General features: G+C 38.4%; 1 protein-coding gene across 1 annotated transcript in view; it reads left to right on the top strand.

Moving 5' to 3' along the window:
- Window positions 1–24,060, top strand: part of flt4 (fms-related tyrosine kinase 4) — an 85,274-nt gene that overhangs the window by 55,903 nt on the left and 5,311 nt on the right. Inside the window, exons 8-27 of the mRNA XM_015388512.1 lie at window positions 624–741; window positions 921–1,105; window positions 2,840–3,005; window positions 5,694–5,829; window positions 6,443–6,551; window positions 8,153–8,512; window positions 8,848–8,994; window positions 9,524–9,655; window positions 10,045–10,151; window positions 10,850–10,985; window positions 11,923–12,027; window positions 15,131–15,244; window positions 18,320–18,408; window positions 18,616–18,766; window positions 18,868–18,962; window positions 21,385–21,507; window positions 21,668–21,779; window positions 21,916–22,015; window positions 22,229–22,334; window positions 22,426–22,550. Coding sequence (XP_015243998.1) covers window positions 624–741; window positions 921–1,105; window positions 2,840–3,005; window positions 5,694–5,829; window positions 6,443–6,551; window positions 8,153–8,512; window positions 8,848–8,994; window positions 9,524–9,655; window positions 10,045–10,151; window positions 10,850–10,985; window positions 11,923–12,027; window positions 15,131–15,244; window positions 18,320–18,408; window positions 18,616–18,766; window positions 18,868–18,962; window positions 21,385–21,507; window positions 21,668–21,779; window positions 21,916–22,015; window positions 22,229–22,334; window positions 22,426–22,550 — 2,716 coding nt within the window. The remainder of the gene's footprint in view (window positions 1–623; window positions 742–920; window positions 1,106–2,839; window positions 3,006–5,693; window positions 5,830–6,442; window positions 6,552–8,152; window positions 8,513–8,847; window positions 8,995–9,523; window positions 9,656–10,044; window positions 10,152–10,849; window positions 10,986–11,922; window positions 12,028–15,130; window positions 15,245–18,319; window positions 18,409–18,615; window positions 18,767–18,867; window positions 18,963–21,384; window positions 21,508–21,667; window positions 21,780–21,915; window positions 22,016–22,228; window positions 22,335–22,425; window positions 22,551–24,060) is intronic.

Genomic DNA, 24,060 nt, shown 5'->3' with positions numbered 1-24,060 from the left:
TCAGCTTTGAAAAACGTCATAAAAAAAAAAAGGTTAGAGGATAACTTTGCTGTTTTTTTTAGATTTTATACCGAATTTCCCTTCAGGGATTAATAAAGTAGAATTGAATTTAATTGAATATTTCCAAATGTTTTTTTTTTATGAATATTTTCAATTTTTGTTATTTTAATTTTCAGATTGTGTTTTCCGAAGTGCATTATTTTTATGAATTTCATTTTACAGATAATATTTTAGTTACCTTTGGAGCCAAGCTTTCCTCCAGAGTGCGTTCTTAAATCTTCCATCTCATTTCATCATATTATTCCAGTTATTAAAGCAAGTACTATAAACAGCATCTTATCCACATAAACTTGCAAGTAAAGATGAAATCAGTCAGGGTGGGAAAAAAAAAAAACACAAAAAATGTTATTTATCTCTTGAAAGTAAACAGATATTTTTTTATATAAATCTTGGAAGCTGATGGAAATGTTTGCCTCAGATCAAAGTTGTTTTTAACGTGTTAAACCACAAGAAGGGTATAAAAAAATCTTCTAAAAAAGCAGGTCAAAAACGGTGAATGTTGGGCTTTTTTTTTTTAAAGCTGTTAAAGCTCCATGTAAAAAATTGAATGTTTTGAATTCCAGAAAGGCCTTTTATCAACCTGGACTACAGAGACGGACCTGTGGTGGAGGTAACTGCTGGACAGAAGTCATTCAGATTACAGCCAAACGTCTCTGCCTTCCCCACACCTGAAACGCAATGGTAAGATAAGTCACTGTGGTGTTTACAAAAAGCAATGGGATATTTGCAGAGGCATAATTAGCCCTGACATGACAGCAATTTAGAGATTAACTGAGAGAACGGAGCACCTGAGCAGCAGAAGGTTTTTTTTTATTTTATTTGTGTTGCTTTAGATGTGTGTGTGTGTGTCTCCTTTCCAGGTATAAAGACGGTGTGTTGATAAACCACCGGCCAGAGTTTAAGAAGAAAAGGATAAGAATGCACTCTAACCACGCTTTGGAGATTAAAGATGTTTGTCAGGAGGATTCTGGGCTGTATGTGGTGGTGCTGAAAAACAGTGCCGCTTTGCTGGAGAGGAGGCTCAACATCACGCTGGTTGTCAATGGTATGTATTTGGTATTCTGGGTCGCAGATCAGATGGGTAACTTCCTCAAGGTCTCCCTGCTTCCTGGGATGGAGGTTAATTTAGGTTTAAGTTTGTTTTTAAAGTTTGTAAGAGACACCATGTTGACAGAAGCATGAAGAGACCTAAAATTTTCAAGAAATCCAAGGTTAGGAAATATCATGCCAGCCCAGTAAAGTTGTCTTTTTTTTATTTTAGTAAATATAACTTAATATTTGTTGAATATTTCTCCAAATCTTATCAAATCAGAATTTGATACATAAAGGTGTCTTTTCTAAGACCAGAGGTGTGCAACCTTTAAAGTCATAGGAAAATCCTATTTAAATGTCAAATCATTCTGGCTTAAACATGTATATAAATGTTCTCTTTATCAGACGATATTGTCCCAAAATTTTGAAAATTTGTATAAAAAAAAAAAAATCCTGTCTTAAAATCTGTGGGGGTTTTTTTTTCGCTATCTCATGCAGGCCAGTTAGTTATAGGTCAGTTTGTACACCTAAATTCAGCCAATCATATATCAACAGTCATCTTGATTCATATGTTGCAGCTAATATACGAAACGGTTGAAATAAGAAATAACAATAATTTCCTTTCCCATTGAGTTCCGTCCCAGTGTTCACAGGGATGGACATCTGTGTCTTCGGCAGTCGTAGAGCTAACAGAACTGGCGAGGCAAGGGCTGAAACATGTGCGGCTGTAAGCCTTCTACACCAAACCAAGCTTCTGCCGCCCTGGCGTCCTCTTCCACAACATCTTCGTCCCCGCTTTCCTCCTCTGAATTAAAAATGTATGACAGTGGAGACTCATCCACGACCTCCGACACTAAACTCTCCTCCTCTTGCATGTTTCCACTGTCCATAGTGTTCCTTGACAGCTTCGTTTCTAGGTCACTAATTTAGTGCTACTTGGTCCCAATGTTATTTTTCATTGGGAACCTACTAGCACTAAGTTGCTAACTGGTTAGCAAGATACTTTGAAGAAACCGGCCACAACCAAACTTACTTGCGAATCATCCGCCACAACAATCCCGCCCTCTTCATAAACGACCAATCACATTCACTTAATTCGTTTAAGGTTGTGCACCACTCGGAAGAATTCGGAAATGCAGCGGCTGGAACGGCCGTTTGCACACGACTTTAATATCCAAAAGTTTCACATTCAGTCCAGCTACAGAAACTCTTCTAGAGTTGCCACCATTACATGAGCTTTTTTAAAGAGAGAAAAGATAGAATATATTAAATACATATCTTCCAAAGCAGTTTTTAAATTTTAGGTTTTATACTTAAGGAAAAAACTTTTATTACATCTTAAATCTATATTTTCTGTTATATTTAGAGCCAATTATTTTGGAAATTCAATGCAATTACTCAATGGAGGAAATGCTAACCAGCTTTTATTAGGAGATTTTTTTCCAAAGATTAGCTATCCTTATCCTTTTAGCCAAAGTAAAGGGAGCTATTGTCAAGTGTCTAAAAAGCCAATTGTAGCTCCAGACTAAACCTTCTTTATATCTATATTTGTTTTTATTTGTTGAAGTAAAATGAGAAAAATGGTTCTAAGGATCTGACAAACCCAAAACAAACAGGTCTCTCTTCAAAAAAAAAACACAAAATTGAAAAATGTGTCCAAGTCTCCATGAGCCTCTTTTCTCGCTGCCATTTTCTTGTGGTTTTACCCTCCCTGTTGATTTTATACGTCAGCTCTCTTGTTCTCCAGTTCCTCCAGAGATCTATGAAAAAAAAGCTGCAGCTCCTTCCAGTCCTTATCACAGAGGCAGCAGCCAGACGCTAAAATGTACTGCCTACGGACTTCCTGCGCCCCACATCAGCTGGCAGTGGAGAGCCTGGGGGCCGTGCAACGTCAACAGCACAGAAAAACGACTGTAAGAAATACTTTTGTCCTTAATAGATAAACATGCATGACTGATTGATAAACTTTGCAGTTTGGGGATCTATACAGGCTAAATATAAAACTCTTTCACTGAGCATTGCCCTGGGGTTTCTCTTTCTACCTCTATCTCCACTGAAGGGCACAGCGTGATAGAATGGATTTTTTCACACAGACCATATTTACTTTTGTTCCTATTTCTATAAGCCTCCATATTCTGTCTGCTTCCACCTGAAAGTCCTTCAGATAGCTGCACACCTCCACTATCTTCCCCTCTAGGCTTAATTCCTGCAGTAATCACAGCTCTGACCTTTCTATGTGCATCTGCAACACGAACCCCAAATAAAGCGGGCAGCAAAGATAGAGAGACACATGAACGAGTTGCATGTTTTGGGAAATGTTAGCCTAAGCTCTCCGCTTCATGTTCTTCCTGCTACATTTAAAGTGACATTTCATGGACAGTGACTGATTTAAAGCTGCTTTGACCTTTTCTAGTGTATCAGAGTTAAATGTCCTATTTAAAGACGGCAGTTTTGGATCCCTTGGCTTCCAAACAAACACTTTTAAAACTATGATTTTAAAATAAGTGTTTTATTTGGAGCCTCAAACATATGCAGAGACTTTCTGATTACGGTTTTGGATAAAGTAATAGTTTGACCTTTATTTTAGACAGAAGCTATTCCCAGCTGTGAGTTCTGTGTGATGAAATTCAGGCTGTACATTATGCAGATGAGTTGCTGAGACTAGCAACAACACTGGATTCACCCAGTAGTAAAACAGAAATTAATTTGCAACCACAAGCTATGAATTAAAAGGTGGTAATCTGTTTCCATGTCATTAAAGGTCGCAGTTTCAGCACATTCTACTGCTGAACTGCTGAACTTGTCCGGTACAGAAAATCAATCTATCAGACAATCAATCAGTATTTCAATAATTTTACTAATTATTGCTTACTACTAGTGGATAAAATGATCAAAAGCATCATTATATGAATCATTGCACTGTAATTAGAAATTAATTAATCTTCCTAAGGAAGGGTTTTATTTCATGGTGATTTATGGCATTTGTTATAGAAAGATTAATTATTTTTATGGTGCATTTCATTAGTCACAGGTGGCTGGTAACCAATTGCAAGTAGGAAAACCAGTGAGATTTATTCATTTATTTCAGAACATGCTTACAGTTTTTACCGTTTCATGCCTTTCAGCACTAAATTAAAATGTTCACAGATAGAGGTAATACGGCTCTATGTTTGTCGTTCTAGTTTGTAGAGATAACGCTGTTAGATTGTGACCTCTTACTTTCCCTGTCAGAATGTGGACCTCAGGGAAAGGTGTGGTTGTAGGTCCAATGGGGAAACATGGAAATCAGTTTTTTAATAATAAAATGTGGAAATAAATGATTTAACACCTTAAAAAAAAATCTATTTTAAATAGATATCACCATTATATTTTAGATTTCATTGTTCAGGATTTTATGGAACTTGTAGCAAAGAGGAATAACTATCTGTATAGATATTCCCAGTTAATCTAAATAATGAACATCAGTCACTTTATCAACAGTACGTTAAACAATACCAAGGAGGCGGCATTAAGAATGTCTTTACTAATTTGTATAACAAATTAAATACACATTAATGCTCTCAATAAACTCTAATATTCACACTCGGCCTTGATGCTACAGCACTGTACTGTACTGTCGCAGCCCAAAGAAGGCTGATGAGTCACTACGTCACAATTTACTAACAGGAAAAGCAGCTTCTGTAACATTAGAAGCCTGGCTAGATTTGTGGTACACATATGGAGAAAAAAGGCAGGACTTTTGCTGGACTAAAACCTGAAAAGTCCCCGGTCAGATTGCCATATAAACACCAGCTATGGCAGTCCATCTGAAGCTATAATCAGGGAGGTGACGGTACATATCTTCTCTGTTTCAATGCCCCAAATATAGAGCTAGTCACTTACATGTAGCAGCTAATTTGATAAGTGTAAAGTGTAAAGCCCCTTTTTAATGCTGGTTAAAAGTGTTTTAACTTTTTATCCATCCTAAAACTATGATGAGAAATGAGCAAATTGATTTTTTTAACCTTGATGCTGCTAATTTTATATAAAGCTGCACAATATTTGGTTGAATCAAAGAATAGAAATTGATTCAATAAATCCAGTTTAGTCAGTGATCTATTTTTGTTGTAGTAACACAATGTTCTCAGCACCATCTGGGTAGTTTATCATTTCATCCAATTGTGTTTCCTTTTAAAGAAGATTACTATGATTAATAGCCTATGTGCGCTTACATTAGCTACACAATGGAACAGCTCCCCAGTAAAAGCAACATAAATGTATGCCAAATCCAGATTTACTTTGTCATTAGAAATCATGTTGCTGTATTATTTCTGCAGATTATTAAAGCTATAAAGTAAACCTATTACCTTCTCCTAATGTATAAAAGTTGCCTTTGGGCAGGAATGCTGAAGGAATCCCATTTCATGTTTCATTAGCTCTGCTATGATGTTCACACTGTGGATCGCTATGGTACAAATGGTTGTTTCCATTAGTTGCTAGGAAACCTGTGATAATTGACTTACAGGCTAACCTGCCTTATTTTAAAGCCTAGGATGTTTTGTTTTTTTCCACGTTTCTGAACTCTTTGGGATTGATGCATATAGGGATGTGTTTCCCTGCAGAATCCAACGGGACAGGAAGAGCGGGAGCGACAGGATGGCAGACTGTCAGAACTGGCAGGAAATTGACTCAGAAAACGCAGTGAATGAAATCGAATCTGTTGAGACGTCTGTGGAAGTGGTCGACAATCAAGAGAAGGTTCATGGCAACTTTTTTTATTGTTTGAGAAAAGACCTGCTTATTCGGAAATGTAAAGCTATGTTTGGCTATTTGTAGAGAGGAAACATGATTTGTATGATAAGATTGTTCAAAAACCTGGAATATAACTTACTTTTAATTTAGACAGATTAACTTTAGAAGAAAGTTCATCCCAAAAATAAAATGGATTATATTTATGGATTTAGACTTGTAGTTAAATTTGGCTGTTTTTATGTATTAGTCCAGATTTTTCAGCTTCAAAACAGAATAATTTGCCTGTCAAGACCCATCCTCACTGTAGAAATATTTAGAACAAGCTTCCTCTGCAGACTTCCTCTAGGAATTGGTTATGAACACATCCAGACACGTGTGTGAGTGGCGCATTTATACAGCACTTCTATTAAAGGAAATGGCCACAATAATGCATACTCATGCTCTCATATGCAAACATCCTGTTTCTTTCAGTCACACCAGATTAAAATCTGTGGGTTTTTTGGCCAGTCAGCAACAAACCTGGTCTAAATCCGTCTGACAGCAGACTCTGCTTCCTTTTTGAATTTGCGCTCTACTTCTCTGTGAATCCAACTCTCTCCTTCATTTTCTCTCCTGTTAGATTGTGAGCAGGCTTCAAATACGAAACGCCAGTGTTTCAGTCTTCTACAAGTGCTCTGCTGAAAACAAAGTGGGCAAAGATGAGTTTCCAATCTACTTTTATGTGACCAGTAAGTATGCTTGGTTCCCACACAAACTGGCCACATAGTTCGCACACATCTTTATAGTCTGGGCTGTGGAGTAAAGTTAAATTTCTGGGTGAGAAATGGTTACGTTTAGATGATTTTAACAAACAATTTTTTATTTACCTGCATGGAACACATTTTAAAATATTTTCTAACTTAGAACTTTTTTTTCTTAAGCCAGTCTGTTATTTTAAAAGCTCATTTTTGTATAGTGTTTATATAGCTTTTCATTGGATATGAACCTATAATTTAAAACCATTTATTTCTCTCCAGAACCGAAGAAAAATCTAATATCTGATGCCTGAAGTTAAAATAGAAATCAAACTTTTGATTTTCATTGTTTTTTAGGGGGTATATGGTTACATCCACCATTAAACAAACGTTTTCCTGTCTCCTTAATTCTTCAGATTTTGTCACATGACCACCAGAGATCATATTTAAAAGAATTAAATTTAGTCTTTCAAAAAGAGATTTAAAAATTGGGTCCTGTTTCCAGTATTGTGGGATATTTCAATCATCCTCTTATCAAGTCTGACTAGTTTACTTGTACCCACTGAAGACAGAGTCCCCACAGCCTGATGCTGCCACCACCATGTGCCTTTTTTTTGGTTTGTTTTGGGGGATGTCTCTAACATTGGGAGTTCTTAATTCTCTCAATCATTAATATTCTTTTGATCCCCTCTCATCCATAAAAGTCATTTTTGTAAAGTGCATGACTAAAACCTGCCCTTTGAAACAGATTCCTTCCCCTAAGCTGCTGTTTTTTTGCACGTCCTGCAAAAAAACTGCTTCTCGCCTGTTATTTCAAACCTTTCCTGTCCGGTTAGTTCAGGTCGACTTACATGTCTTCACCCTCTTAATGTTTAGATACATTTTTTGAGCTTTATATAATGTTTTATTACCTAACTGAGTGAAACTGATGATGTAGTATACATAATTGTACATACATGTCTTATCCTGTATTCCTTTCTGTTTTCAAACAACTGTTAAATAATTTTACTGAGCTGTGATCCCCCCAGCAAAACACTGCACTGGAAAAAAGATCTAGAAATAAGAAAAAAAATCTTAAATTAACTGTATTTACCCTTAATTTGAGTAGGTAAATTAGATAGTTTGCCAATGGAATGAGTATTTTTCCTCTTAAAATAAGATAATTAGATAATACGCACTTGAAATAAGACAATGCAATTATGTTTTCTTATTTTTAGTGTAAATTGTCTTGTTCCATTGGCAAAATGTCTCTTTTGCCTCCTCAATCCACTAATCACTAATTTTAAGAAAAAATTACTCATGTAGATTTAGATTTTTTCCAGTGTAAAACAACAAGAAAATTCCCAACAGTCTTAAATGTTACATTACAATGTTAATTTTTTTTATTGGTGAGTCTCCAGGTTGTCTACTAGTATATCACCACTCTATAGAGATACTTCAAACAAAAGCCGCTTAATCTCTGGTCACAGGCCTCTGGAAAACCTTTTATGTCCTCTTTTATGTTGTTATCCAGTTGCATTGTCTTTAAAAGCAACACCTTTTATAAAACTTTTTTACATTTTACTGCCCCCTTTCTCTCTCTATCTACCTTTAAGCCATCCCTGAAGGTTTCAGCGTGGATGTTCATCCCTCTGAGAATCCCCAGGAGCAGGAGAAAGTCTCTCTGTCCTGCAGTGCTGACAACTACACCTATGAGCAGCTGCTGTGGTACCGCCTTAACCCCCAGGCTCTGGAAGACCAGCAGGGCAAGCCTCAGGGGGTGGACTGCAGCAGCGTGCATCATTACGCTGAACCTCTGCAAGCAGAGCCCTCCTTCCAGCGACACTCAAACAGCTGGGTCCTGGAATTCACCATGGAGTCCATACGGCTGCAGGATGAGGGACACTATGTGTGCAAAGCTCAGGGAAGACGCAGCGAGGAGAAACAGTGCCTGTTTCGATACATCTCTGTCAAAGGCGAGTAATAAAAGGCGCTAAAAGCCCCAAACGGAGAGATTCACACAACAAAGAAAACACTTTCACTTTAGCTAAAGCTCTTCAGCTCTCAGTGTTAAAAAAGAAACAAAAAAAAAAGGTAAGGGCCACAACAGTGAGGAGCTGGGCTGCAAATGCTGGAGGCTTCCAATTACACACAGTCAGTAAAGCCCACGCTTCTTGGTACCCGCATCCACACGTGACACAGAGGGCACCTGGTGTTTGCACAGCACAGATATGTGCTGATGGAAAACACGGAGACTCCAGGGCAGACATGTTAAATCCAAGTTTCTATTTATTTCTGTTTACCTTCACAGCCCTGGAGGCGCCGAGGTACAAGCGCAGCCTCACCAACCAGACGGTGAACGTAACCGAGTCGCTGCGGATGGAGTGCGACGTGGAGGGCAGACCTCTGCCCCGTCTCTCCTGGTTCAAAGACAACCGGCCCCTGCACCAAATGTCAGGTGAACAAGGCGGCCCACGTGTGCATTTACCCGACAGGTTTAAACTCACACACAGCGAGAGGATTGGGCTGGAGAAAATAAATCAGGGGCTTGGAGCTCTGAACACCATACTGTATATGGAAAAATGATTTCAGAAAAGCAGCGGTGAAACAACGAGAGATGATGCACATTGTTTTCTCTCTCCAATTTTAGCAGTCATCTAACCTACATAAAATACAGCTTAGTAAGTTAATAAAGTGTATATATATATAAAAACATCTATTTCTTTCTTTCACTTTATCTATTACATAAAGTCCTGATAAAATTGATTGACATTTGCAGTGGGTCAGTATGGGTTTGACCGACAGATAATTCCTGGTTTGGCCTTGACAGCATGTTAAGACATGTAGGTTGATGGAATAATAAATGACACCTGCAGTTTGAAGTCTAGACCTCTGGCAAAGATCTTTATAAATCATGAAAGGAGAAAGAGCACCCACCCCTCCCCTTCCCTGCATGAACCAATAATCATCCTAGATTTCCCCCACAGGGATCCAGCTGCAGGATTCAAACCGTACGCTGAGCATCCAGCGGGTCACAGAGGAGGATGCTGGCCTCTACACCTGCACCGCCTGCAACCAGCGAGGCTGCGTCCGCTCCTCAGCCGCCGTCAAAGTCATCGGTGAGGCAGCTGCACACGCAGACGAGCTCTGTAGCGCACTGAGGTCTGAAGTCTGCCCCCCAAGCTCCTGCCTCACACACACAGCATGCCTCAACCCTGAGACCTTTGACTGCTGAAGTTTTATGCTTACTCTGATGCACTGCTCTCCACAATCAAATTAAAGTCATCGACTTCTTGGACATCTTGTATGCAGAATGAATAATTTAACAGGATTGCTGGAAGTGCTTCCAACACAAATACCTGAAAAGAGTCTGCTCAGCACACTGATTTCAGCACAAGATTTAGTGTCAGAGAGACGGGAAGATGCTTTGTAACACAGCACCCCCTGTAGGTGGCACAGATGCAGAATTTTGTGACTATAAATGACTGTTTTCCTGCTTTTTCTAAAGGTTCAAGTGACAAGGCGAACGTGGAGATAGTTATCCTCATCGGGACTGGAGTCATTGCCGTTTTCTTCTGGGCTTTGCTCATCCTCATCTTCTGCAACGTGAAACGGGTCAGAAAACCTAACTACTCCTCCTGTCTATTTGTGTTTGTTAGAGAGATTAAAAGGTCCAGGGGCCTTAGACATTCCCAATTTCTGATCGACTTTAAGCCTTAACTGTAAATATTTGTCTCATTCCACATAACTTAGAAAAATACATTCATTTTAACTCTCTTTTTTTCTGAATTTTTGCTTGCTTCTTATTGATTTCCTTTAATTTCTTGCTGAAATTTCGTAATAGTCATGATTTTGGTATGTCATGATAAATGATTCTAGAGGAGTTGATTTAAACATTTTAAATTCCCCCATTAAAACTGTAAAACTTCATAAAATACGTAAATAAATTGGAAAAAACGTTTTTTATTTAACGTATTGAGGTCAAAAAGCCATCCAAGGGAAAATGACCCCAATTAAAAAAGCAATTAGTCCCTAAAAGTACATCTATCCATGCCAGTTTAACCGTATCTTCTGCTGAGTAGCTATAAATTATCCACATTAGAGGGATTCTGAGCCTATTTAAAGCCTTTACACTGCAATTAATTGCTGTCCTTAGTTTAGATCAGCCACAGCCTCGCTAAGCCAGTAGATCTGTCTTCTGTACATTTTATCAGACAGGCTTCCCATTTAATTTTTCCTTTCTCTGTTCACGTTATGTGAGCCAGATTCCTTCATCCTGTCCTGACCTCTAACCTCTTGACCTCTGACTGCAGGTTAACCCAGCTGACATCAAGACAGGCTATCTGTCAATCATAATGGACCCTGTTGAGGTGCCGCTGGACGAGCAGTGTGAGTACCTGCCCTACGACTCGTCACAGTGGGAGGTCTCCAGAGACAGACTCCGGCTGGGTAAGCATCTTGGGAAAAGTCCAGGTAAAGGTGGAAAGGAAGGCTGTGTGTGTGGAATTAGAGTATTTGCCACCTTGTGGGGACAATGTAAGGCCATTTCGCAGGAATATGTTACTTTGAGGGGACTTAAGGGACTTAAAAACGATCTAGAAATAAGTAAAAATTCCTTAAATTAAGTGTATTTAGCCTCAATTTGAGCAAGTAAATAAGATAATTTCCCAATGGAATGAGTGTTTTTACTCTAAAAATAAGATAATTGGATTATATGCACTCAAAACACGACAATGCAATTGTTTTTTTCTTATTTTTAATGTAAATTGGTTTGTTCTATTGGCAAAGTGTCTCCCTTACCTCCTCAATTCAAGAATAAATGCACTTATTTTAAGAAAAAATGTCTTGTTTAGATTTCAATTTGTTGCAGTGTGGGTTTAGGGTTAGGTTTAGGACTAAGGTGTAAATTAAGTATAGGTCAGGGTCCAGTATATGTTGTTAAACAGTAGGGTGAGGTGAGGGTCTGTGTTGGTTCATAGAAATTAATGGGAAATGTATGAAAATCAAAGCAAAATCCTGGTAATGTGCAAAGTGTGTTGGTGAAAACATACCCAGGCATAGTTTAGCCCAAATTGATGAGAGAATCTAAATTGTTTTTCCATTTCCAAATTCTATAACAGCCTGCATTTACATCACAGCCAGCTGTGCTGAAAGCTGCCAAGTAGAGTGTTAATGTTAAAAATGTCCTCATTTCCAGAAGAGTTTTTTAAAAACACCCCAAGGAAAAGCATCTGTTTCACAACAGGATCTTATGGCAACACTTATTTCGTTCCCAATTACAGCTCAGACTCTGCACTTCACATTATCATTCCTCTCACTTGCCATCCCACAACTGTTTGCATAAATCTTGACATTTTTGCACATTTTTTCTCTGTTTCGTTGACAGGAAAAGTTTTAGGACACGGCGCCTTTGGAAAAGTAATCGAGGCATCGATCTATGGCATCAATAAGAGCAACAGTTTAAACACGGTGGCTGTTAAGATGCTGAAAGGTGAGACTTTTGGTTGAGTTTGTGCCTGTTTTATGTGAGTTCAGTGCTTTAAGAAGTTAATGAAACACACAAAATGGAGGTAAATTTAAACCTTTACGGTTAAAACAACTCATAAGCACAAAGCAGGCTGCTTGATAATGTGATTTATTTGTATTTTATCAAATGATTTTATGTTCAATTCAATCATTATTTTTCATCATTTAATTTCATGGTTTGGTATCAAAGTCTGTTTCTGATTTACTTTTACCTCTAAAATAGGTTTTTACTTTCCTGATTTTATATCCTCAACTGGTTGGGTGAGTCGTGGTGTCCCTCAGGGCACTGCTTGTTCTCCATTAAAATGTTCCAGTCAGCCCTTTTATTGCAGCCATGATATTCCCAAATTGTCCCTAACTCTCATCCTCTAAGCTTTTATTTTGCTATACTTGTGTCCCTAAATAGACATGTGTAAAAGAAAATGTGATTTTTTTTTTAAACTTCCTCAAAAAGCTGATCTTTTTTTTTATATTTTTTTATCTGCTAATTAGAATTGTTTATTATGACAGTAAAGTGAATGTATCTAAAGTGCATCTAGCATTGAATAGGACATTATGAACATCTGCTCCTTTCCTTTTAGAAACTTGAATCTTTTTCCTTTAAGGGTTTTACATGTGATCTTTAATTTAGGATTTAATACAGGGGTCTGCATTCTTTAAAGTCCAAAGAGACAGTTTCGCTTGAGTCCCAACTAAATAAAATAGTCGCAAATACTCCTTTTTATTATGGTTTGTGAAATATCTGCTGAAGGAAAAGTGTTGCCATTTTGAAGAACCAAAATGTGGTTTATATTTTTAGGTTTTTGAATAAAGAAAACCATAAAACATTTGTCTAAAGAGGAAAAGTGGATTTTCTGGATGTGGATATCAGTGAACATCCATCCATTCATTTTCCATCACGTTTATCCTGGCTGGGGTCGTAAGGGGTGGTGGTGTGTATCTCCAGCAGTCAATGGGTGAGAGGCGGGGTACACCCTGGACAGGTTGCCAGTCTAATGCAGGGCAACAGAGAGACACACGGGACAAACAACCATTCACAAACACACTCACACATAAGGACAATTTAGAGAAGCCAGTTAACCTAACAGTCATGTTTTTGGACTGTGCATGCTCAGGGAGAACATACAAACTCCATGCAGAAAGATCCAGGGACGGGAATCGAACCTAGGACCTTCTTGCTGCAAGGCAGCAGTGCTACCCACTGTGAAGCCCTCAGTGAACAATTATTAATATAAAAAAAAAAAACAATAAAGCACATATTTTCTAAGCTAATGATTCTAAAAAGACATATTGTTGTTTTTTTCCTGGCATTAATGCTGTGGAATTTCAATCTAAATATTATTTTAAAAAATCTGCAAGCGGTTCTAAAACTGGCATGTACTATGTTATATTCAAAACCATCCAACCATGGCTCTTTATCATTTTTAGCCTCTAGCAATTGTAAAAAAAATCTAAAAAGCCACTAGTGGCTGAGGAGCCTCAGGTTGCAGACCCCTGCTCTAATAGGAATTATAATATCTACAAGGAATGCTGATTATATATGCTGTTGCTCATAAAAAAAATCTAATCATATTATCATTTTCACGACTAGGGCTCGGCAATTAATTGCATTTACAATTAAATTGCAATTTAACAAAACAACAATATTAGGACATTACATTTCTCACTCCACCCCTTTAGGAGGTGGAAAAACCTTTGAAAGATAGAGTTCATAAAAGTAGAATTAGACACTTTTACACACAAAGGCTCTGTTTGAAAACCTGTGCTGCATCCTCCAAGGACGCGGTCTACCTAGACTGGATCCATCGAAGTCCTTGAAAATAAGGAGACCGGAAGTGTTTTGGCTGTGAATTCAAACAGGTCTACCCTTCCGCGGGAAAATTACAGCCAAACCCATTTACACAGTAACAGATAAAAACCTTTAGATAAATCAAACATTACCGCCACATAGCTGACTCTATAACCATTAAAACAACTATTTTCATTCATTTCAGATGGAACTATTCACAAACTTGTGTTATAGCAAACTGAACTTCCAATTTTCACCACTGTTCGGCGCCAAGTAACCTTTCCTCTGATCACGGCTTGCTTGGTCTCGCAATGGGTAAACCAAGGAATCCGAGGATACATCGGACCCGTCCTTCAAATCCGGCAAAAAGAAGGACGCATTTTAAGGCCGCATAACGAGGACTCTTGGAATCCGACCAGACCTCGGCGCCATGCTATGACGTCATCGTCCTTTGAATCTGGCCTTCTAAAGATGCGTCCTAGGTTTTCGAAGAGAGTAGAGAGTCCTGCAACAATGGACTATGGGCAAGCAAGCATTCAAAACCTGAAGTTAACTGCAGTTTACAGTATTCAGTTTTTAGTAAAGTATGCAAGCATATCAGTATCTATTTAGCCTTTATTTTGTTTCTAAGCTCATGATATTTAGTTTACAATGAGATCTACTTCTATTGTTGACTTCCTCTACAAGTCACTGCATTTGTTCCCTAATTTTCTTCCAATTTTTTTTTGACTGAATGCTTTAACTTATTCAGTAACATCACCAAGCAGGGCAACGAAAACTGACTTCATTCCTATAATTGCTACAAGCTTTGGGCCCTAAATACAACACATATTTATTGATACAATGCATACTCTTCTTGTCTTTGCTGTGCATCTTTCCCTGAAGCTTGGAGAACTCAGGTGTTTTAGATAAAAACAGGAAGCATGGCTTGAAGAGGAACAACACAATGTGAATTATGGCTGATTACCCATAACGTTCGCTCTTCCCAGGGAATATTCTCTGGTTTGAACTCTGCCTGGATCACAGCTTTTACAGGACCCCAGGAGAAGCTTTAGAAAAATGTGTGAAGCTGTAAACAGCTTCAAAAGGAGGTTCAGAGCTGGGTGCTAATCAGCCGCACCTGCAGAAAGCCAAAAAAAAAACCTCTGCGAGCTTGTTAAAATAATTGTTCATGCTTCCACTGTGAGTGAGCAGAAACGTGGGGGTGTAAATGGAATGACGGCACCACGGGAAAAAAGCACGGAGGTCTGAATTAAGGATGTGTGTGTGTGTGTTGCAGATGGAGCCACGGCCAGTGAGCACAAGGCTTTGATGTCCGAGCTGAAGATCCTGATTCACATCGGTCACCATCTGAATGTGGTCAACCTATTGGGAGCCTGCACTAAACCCAACGGTGGGTCCTCAGATTACCAGTTTTTTTTATGCTTTTGTGTAAAAAAAGAAAAGAAAGAAAGATTCAAATCCCCTGAAACTTTTCATATTTTTATACCAAAATATATATATTTTTAAACAGTTGTACTTTGTTATGGAAGGAGAAGTCTACAGGGGTTTAAACATAATAAGAAGTAGTTCATAAATACAAATCAGAAACATGATGTTATATTTATTCCTTCATTTAGCCAATCTCTGCAGAGCTGCTGTAGATGCAACTTCAGCTGCTGGTATTTTGGTATTTTGGGGTATTTCTCAAACAACCTGGAGTATGATCCTCTGACATCAGCTGTCATGCCATGTATCTGTCAGCATAGATCTGGTCCAGGGGTGGAAAGTAACGAATTACATTTACTCACGTTACTGTAATTGAGTACTTTTTATGAGTAATTTGTAATTTTCTGAGTAGTTTTTAAAAAAATATGTCATTTTTACTTTTACTCGAGTAAATTTTAACTTAAGTAGTTTTACTACGGAAATTTAAACCCTGTGACACGGAACTGACACATAATCATAACATAAACATAATAAGACTTTTGACTTTTAACAGCACTTTATTTAAACAATTCAAACATATAAGCAATTGATGTAAAAACAAGTGTCAGTTAAAAATCACTATTAAAGTAAAACAAGCGTCAGTTAAAAATCACTATTAAAGTAAAACAAGTGTCAGTTAAAAAAAAATCACTATTAAAGTAAAACAAGCGTCAGTTAAAAATCACTATTGAGTAAAACAAGTGTCAGTTAAAAAAAAATCACTATTAAAGTAAAACAAGCGTCAGTTAAAATCACTATTAAAGTAAAACAAGTGTCAGTTAAAAAAAATCACTATTAAAGTAAAACAAGCGTCAGTTAAAAATCACTATTAAGGTAAAACAAGTGTCAGTTAAAAATCACTATTAAAGTAAAACAAGCGTCAGTTAAAAATCACTATTAAAGTAAAACAAGTGTCAGTTAAAAAAAAATCACTATTAAAGTAAAACAAGCGTCAGTTAAAAATCACTATTAAAGTAAAACAAGTGTCAGTTAAAATCATTAAATGAGGAGCTTGTTAATAAGAGTGGGATCCTGTTGCGTTTTAATTTGATTTCTGGTATCTTTTGGACATTTGATTTTGTGTGCATTTTGCAAACTTTAAAATGTACTGTAGTTTAAATATCTTTATTCCTATCATGGTGTTGTCTGTTGGACAGTAGGATTGAAAATAGTTTGCACTTTATGCTACAGGTTGTGACTGTCCTTGTGCTGTGAGGAAGTATGTTCTTTAGCCCAGCTGATCTTTTGCAAGTGTGGATGTCCACTGAAATATGCCTTGAAATCGATTAAAACACCTTGTGGTCATTTCCACTCATGACTCATCCTTTTCTGCATTAAATAACTCAAAGTAACTAAGTAACTTTTACTTAAATTACATTTTAAATGAATTAAATTTTGTGATGGGTTATTTTACTTTTACTCTGATTAACATTTAGGCAAAGTAAAGATACTTTTACACAATTACAATTTTTTAGTACTTTTTCCGCCTCTGATCTGGTCCCTCTAGAACCTGGAAATGCTTTGTTTTGTTGTATCTCTGGTTGTCCTGCAAAGTAAAGTTCTGTCCACCTTAAGCTGTTTTGTAGCCTCTGTTTTTTTCCCTCCAGTTTCACCCTGTATTCAGCTTAATTTATCTATTTGACTTCACCTTAGCATCACACTGCCACCACCATTGTTCATAAAGGGGCATATGTTGTCTACATGGTATTTGGCATAAAGGGTAAACAGTTTTAGCTGAGGCATGGCTAACGTATGCATATTCCACCTCTCATTGGTGAAGTAATTCAAAGTGCTTTGCAAGATGTCAAAGAAAAGGCTTTAAATATTTGCTTAAAGGAGAGTTCCATTTGACAAGCTCTTAAAAGCATTGCATAAAAGTTTTAAAGAGAAACTTAAAAATAACTTAAAATAAAATCTAGTCCTCAGTTTGAGCTCAGTCTGATGCTTCAGTCAGATCGTTCTACTATCTCAGGTTTCTAAAAAATGTTATCAGATTTATGTCCCTCATCTGATGTGGTGAATTCTTCCACACATCTCCTGTACCTCCTACAGGGCTTGAAGTAATCTTTAAACATTACTTCTTTTTGCTTTCCCCTTTCACTCTCTCTTTCTGTGACAATAACAGTAGATTTGATTTGAATTTCTGCTCCTGCATAAAGGCCAGATTTCTAGAATGCTCAGCAGATTGTTGGCCTGTGTACAGGTTCATCTTCTTGGTTAGATGAGACTAATTAAAATGTATAAATTACCATTTCTTTTTAAAATGCCAACAAGTTTTAGCATTGTTTTTAAATTCATCTTCAAAGGATCAGGTAATCCTACCAGTCCATACCAGGACCCCTCCTCCACCTTGCTGGTCTGTGAGCCTAAAGGGGAACCTGTAACCTACTGGCCCCTTCAGAGTCATTCTTTTCTTATGGGTCCATAAAACCTTTCGACTTATTAGTCTTAGCGGAGGTTCAGGTTTCAGTCTCCTTTCCTGACCATAACCCTGAACACTGAACATCTTGTTTTTCAAGGTTTTCCTGGTAGGTTGCAATAAAGAGCACTGGAGAAGAAGCAGTTTGAGTTTCATGATTGAATTTTGTATTAAATAAAATTTTCAGGAGGTTAATTTTGCTCCCTTATTTTATTCAACATATTTTTTGCAAATAAGTTGACTTCTTACATTAAAACCTAACATTTATTTTATGTATATAAGCCAGTTAAGTGTGCTTCTCTAAAAGACAAGCTTTTAGTCGGTTGAATCCTTTTTTTCTGCCTCTGTTGCCCATTGAATCAATTCTTAATAATTCTGCACATCCTGAACAACTTTTTCTGCTGATGTCCCTTTTCTCCGTCATTACACTCATATGTTTCTTCCAAGTAGACCTTGAGATTAATAAACTGGAACTATGATGTAGCTGAAATGCTCACTTGCTTTATTAATGTGCACATGGTGGTGCAAAGTTTTATCAGGAAAAACTCATATGTAATATGATTAAAACTTCTGCATCAACAGGTCCATTGATGGTGATAGTGGAATACTGCAAATATGGGAATCTGTCCAACTTCCTGCGAGCCAAGAGGGAGTTCTTCCTTCCTTACAGGGTATGAATGCAGCAGCAGCATTCTCAGCATTTTAAATCAACCTTTTCACATTGTTTCTGCTCTCCTAGTGGCCTTACCCATTTATGTTATATTCATTTGTGTAATATTTGTTTCCTCTTTCAAGTTCACAGTTATATTGTATGTTAACTCATTCAAGTCTGTTAGTATTGATTTTGGAGATGATTCAACAATTTGTGTCCTATTTAGGACCGCTCACCGAAAACTCAGAGCCAGATGAGGCGGATGATCGAAGCCGGTCAGACGGATCAAAGAGCCGGGCAGACTCCTCCGGCGTGCTCCAGCAGTCCTCAGATTACATCATCCAAGGCTTCTAATCAGAGCCCCCCCACAGAGAAAAGTGAGTCAGCTTCACATGATCAGAGTTATGAATTATACCACTCATGGTTCCCATATTAGTGCAGCTTTGTGATATTTTCTATCCTCCTCTTCTATGTCCAGTGGAGGATCTGTGGAAAACCCCGCTGACAATAGAGGACCTCATATGCTACAGCTTCCAGGTGGCTCGGGGGATGGAGTTCCTGGCCTCCAGAAAGGTTAATGTCACCGCTGTATTGAGGCTGTGTGGGGCAAAGGGAGCAGGTCAGGGCTGGATCTACAGGGGGGCAAAGGGAGAAACTTCCCCCCAGCTGTGGAGCCTAGCCCACCCGCTGCTGCCACCCTATTTTTATGTCATTAAAGGAATAGTACACCCAAAACATGATTAGCCTTTATTTTCTACTCACCCCCATGCTGAACAACACTCTGGAGTACTTTTTTGATATCTCAAATGCATCTGGAGATCTGGGAGGCTTCTTGCTGTCTGCTGACATTCAAATAATGGAGGTCTATGGCGCCCGAGGCAGAAAGGTCCATAAAAGTCCACAAAAAACGTGTCAATATTCCTCCATACTGCTCGTCCAATGTATTCCAAGTGTCCTGAGTGGGTAGCATCCAGAATTTACTCGAAACGAAGTCATTTAGAATGTTTTTAGAGCATAAACAGTAGTGTATAGGATTTCCTGAAAGCGCGCGCCTGCAAGTTCACGACGCTACGGAAACCGCGGCAGACCAGCCAGATGAAAGTGCGCATTCAGCTCGGCAAAGAACTCATGCTCTTCCTCAACACTGAAGTCCTCAGACATTTTTCTTTCGTTGTTTCTTTCTTTGCACAGGTAAACAGCACATTTCTTCTTCTACGCTTGCATTATCGGCAGAGCAGACGCTGAATGCGCACTTTCATCTGGTTTGGTCTGCCGGCTTCCGTAGCGTCGTGATCGTGCAGGCGCGCGCTTTCAGGAAATCCTATACACTACTGTTTATGCTCTAAAAACATTCTAAATGACTTCGTTTCGAGTAAATTCTGGATGCTACCCACTCAGGACACTTGGAATACATTGGACGAGCAGTATGGAGGAATATTGACACGTTTTTTGTGGACTTTTATGGACCTTTCTGTCTCGGGCACCATAGACCTCCATTATTTGAATGTCAGCAGACAGCAAGAAGCCTCCCAGATCTCCAGATGCATTTGAGATATCAAAAAAGTACTCCAGAGTGTTGTTCAGCATGGGGGTGAGTAGAAAATGAAGGCTAATCATGTTTTGGGTGTACTATTCCTTTAAAAACTGGCAATTGTGGGTGGTGCAGTGGTTTGTGCAAACAATCCATGTATGGAGTTCGAATCTGGCCTGTGGTCCTTTCCCGAATGTCTCTCTCCTACCCCCTTTCCTGTCAGCCTTCTATTCATAGAAATGAGCCACTAGTGCCGTAAAAAGCCACAAAAAAAAAACTGGAAACTGTATGTTTTTCCAAATCTCCTCACAGCCTTCAAATTAAAAATACATTTTCAACATATAGTTTATACTACATGGTTTAATACAGGGGTGATCAGGTCGAGTCCTCAAGAGCTACCATCCTGTAACTTTTAGATGCCTCTCTTCTCTAACATTCCTGAATCGAAAGGCTCAATCCCCTCATTTAGCCCAGCAGAGGCATGCTAACGAGCCACTCATTTGATTCAGGTGTGTTAAAAATGGGGTGCATCAAAAAGTTGCAGGATAGTAGATTTTGAGGACTGGACATGATATATAATTCAATATATAAAACTACGAGCTTCCTGCAGACTGCATGCTGCAAAAGCAACCTTTTGCTGCACCTTGATGCAGCAAAAGGTCCCGCAGGCACGTGTCATGAGCTTCTAAGCATTTGACGGGCGTGACATGCTTCAGAAGCTGCAGCTGCTGCTGGAGTTGAAAAAATTTAACTTGAAGCTGATCTTGGAGCTGGCAGGGAGACAGACACAGCACTGCTGATGCAGAGCACTATGATCACTCCTCTGAAACTGTTTATTAACGCCTAAATTAACTTATAATGTCGAAACCTGCTGGCAAAATATGTTCAATTTTATTATTCTGATGCCTGCAGTTTGGATTACGTACGTAAAAAATGCTTTCCAGCTGCCACAAACTGTAGGGAAAGACCACGAAGAGGCGACCCGGCCAGGGGCAGCCATTAAAGGGGATTGCCAACACGCATCAGACCCACTTTTCAGTGCTTAAGCCGCGCATGAGAACTAAAATTGTAAAAGCATGAAAAAGGAAGCAGCACATGCAGTTTTGCTGCTTCTGCTGCGTGCAGTCTGAACGTAGCATGATAAATTGGCTGCAATAAGAACAAAATTTCTAAATAGGATGTGTGTGAATGTAATACATCATTTCTGGCTTTATTTTGATATAGAACTTTTGCAAAATGGCCCGAGTGGCCTTTTTTTAATGCTTATACTGTGCAGATAACAATGAAAGGACATTTGAAGACTGGGGATATTTCTATCACAATGAACATTTCTGTTTGTTTAGTTCAGATAAAGGTGCACATACTTCAGTGGAGAAACAAGGTTGGAGACTGTTTATCAAAACTGTCCCATGCAGATCCACCTGCCTGCAGAAAACTGATGACTGTGTGTTTGTCCGTCTGCAGTGCATCCACAGAGATCTGGCAGCTCGGAACATTCTTCTGTCAGAGAACAACGTGGTGAAGATCTGTGACTTCGGCCTGGCCAGAGACATTTACAAAGATCCTGATTATGTCAGGAAAGGCAACGTAAGTCTGTCCCCCTAAATCTCATTCAGCACATGCTGTTTTCTTATCCATCAACTGAAAACGGGAAAATACTCCGTCCGTTTCTTAAGCCACCCATGTAATGATTACATTTGGGTGTTTATGCTTCTGTCATGCTTTATCTGCCTCAATGCTCTCAAAGGCTCGTCTGCCTCTGAAGTGGATGGCTCCAGAGAGTATCTTTGACAAAGTGTACACCAGCCAGAGTGACGTTTGGTCTTTTGGAGTCCTCCTCTGGGAAATCTTTTCACTCGGTAATCTCAGAATCAGACCACACTCGAGGCCTGTTGTTTGCATTTATATCAAAAGATACAAAATCCTGCAGGATTGGACTCGTTTTCCTTCTCTGAAATGTTAATTAATGCCTCCCCTTCCTCTTTGTGCCTGCAGGCGCGTCTCCGTACCCAGGAGTGCAGATTGATGAAGATTTCTGTAAACGGTTGAAAGATGGCGTAAGAATGAGGGCACCAGAGACAGCTTCTCCTGAAATGTAAGTATGTCTTCCTCATATAGAGCAGAGAAATGTCTTTCTTTCTCTTTCAAGTAGGATTTATGAGTGTAAATCCCTCTCATTCATCACGCCAGTTTTAGGAGCCAAGTGTCATTCAGCTGATACACTGACAAATCAATCAGGATTCAGTTTGTGAGGTTCAATTAGAAAATGATGTGCTAGTGATGTGATTGTGCTGCCCTCTGCTGGCAGATATGGCATCATGCTGGCCTGCTGGCAGGGCGAGCCCAAAGAGAGGCCGACATTTCCCGCTCTTGTTCAAATCCTGGGAGACCTCCTACAAGACAACAATCTACCTGTGAGTTCTCCTGGAGCTGCAGCAACCAGAGTGTTTCTTTAATGTGATACACAGAGTTCCCCTCTGTTAAAGTTCCTCTTCTTCCTCTCAGGATGGGAAGGATTACATCCCCCTGAACAACTCGCAGAACTCAGAGGATGATGGGTTCTCACAGACCACATCACGTCCTACATCAGAGGAGGAGCTGAGACTGGCTTTCAGCACGCTGCCCACAAGGTATTGCTGCATCGTCATCTTCTCCCTTGAGCAGCATGAACATTTCGCCATTTAGGTAACAAAGGGCTTCTATTTAAATGGTTTTTTACAATCATTTTTCGTTATTTACTGAGTTGCATTATATTGAGAAAGTGGGGTCTCTTTTTTTAAGAAATGTTTTTAAGAAGAAAATAAAAGTTTAGAATAGAGAATATCAAATAAAAGTGGAATTTAAGTGCCAGACAGAAATCTAACAAGAAAATGACTGGGGAATTAAAAACTGGTGAACTTTCTGATAATTTATAAATGGAAAATAGATCATAAATATCAAATGCTGATGGTCTTATACTAATAGTTTAATCTTCTACTACCACTTACTGAAAATTGCAATTTTATTTCTGTTTCTATAATTATCTATTTAGTCATATTGAATCACAAAAACCTGAACTGGTGCCAAAGTGAAGCAGAAAAATCTGTTTTTGTCTGTTGATGTTACTCGTCATGGTGGCATCACTGGCAATTTGTGGAAATCTGACAACATATTTTATCTTTTTGCTAATAATTAAATTATAAAGGAAAACAGGAAAAGTATGCAGCAGTAATATTGTCTTTTTTTTGTATTATCACAGTTCCTGGCTCAAGATAACAATAACTAATAGAATACCTTATTCAAGATAAAAGGTGCAGACCATTTTAAACCTTTTTAACACAATTGGATCCCCCCAGTGGGTTAATTAGAGACAGGTATTTAAATTCCACCTGTAAATTAGGTGAAACGTTAATGCTTCTTTCATTTCCTAACTAGAGAAGGATTTATTTTTCACCAAATTAGTTTTTCTTAAATATTTAGTTTTAGAGAAACCTTAAAATGTGAGCATTTTTGCAGATCCTGTGCACAAGACTAACTCCTTAAAACAAACTCTATGAAGGACACCCATCTTCGTACTCAGGCAGATTGTTTCTGCTATCACATGAACCTAGAGATTATATACAGCGTATCCTTATATAACACTTTCTGTAGAAGTGGTATCTGTGCGTATCAGAGCTTTTATGATTTCCAGTCCCTGGCCATTGCAACTGAGCTATAGCAACAACAAGAAACTAATGATGAGTCATGGTACATTTTGATGATACACGGGTTAAATGTCAGAACCACAAACTCTCCCACAAACAAGATAAGTCTCATAATGGATATCAGCATTTTTATTTGACCATTTCCTTTTATGAAGGGAAAAAATACATTTGAAAGTCTTTTGGCACACTTGACTAAATTGTGCTAAAGTGTTTGTACTCTGCATGGCACACTGCCAACTAAACATTTTGTGAGACAAATATGCTTTAACTGATTCAGCAGCTTTGGTGAAGTTATTGTCAAGATGTCGATGTATAAAACCTTAGGCATCTCCTGAATATTTAAAAGGATTTTGACAGGGTTTTGCAATATTTATTTTAAATTTTGGGGGGCATTGAGGCTCAAATAATTAGATTTTTTTTTTGGTTGTTTTCAAAATATCCCTTTGATCTCATATTT

The sequence above is a fragment of the Cyprinodon variegatus genome, unplaced genomic scaffold (genome assembly GCF_000732505.1).
Source record: "Cyprinodon variegatus isolate N-32 unplaced genomic scaffold, C_variegatus-1.0 Scaffold425, whole genome shotgun sequence".
Lineage (NCBI taxonomy): Eukaryota > Metazoa > Chordata > Actinopteri > Cyprinodontiformes > Cyprinodontidae > Cyprinodon > Cyprinodon variegatus.
Note: the sequence above shows the minus strand (reverse complement) of the source record. Positions and strands in the feature narration are given on the sequence as shown.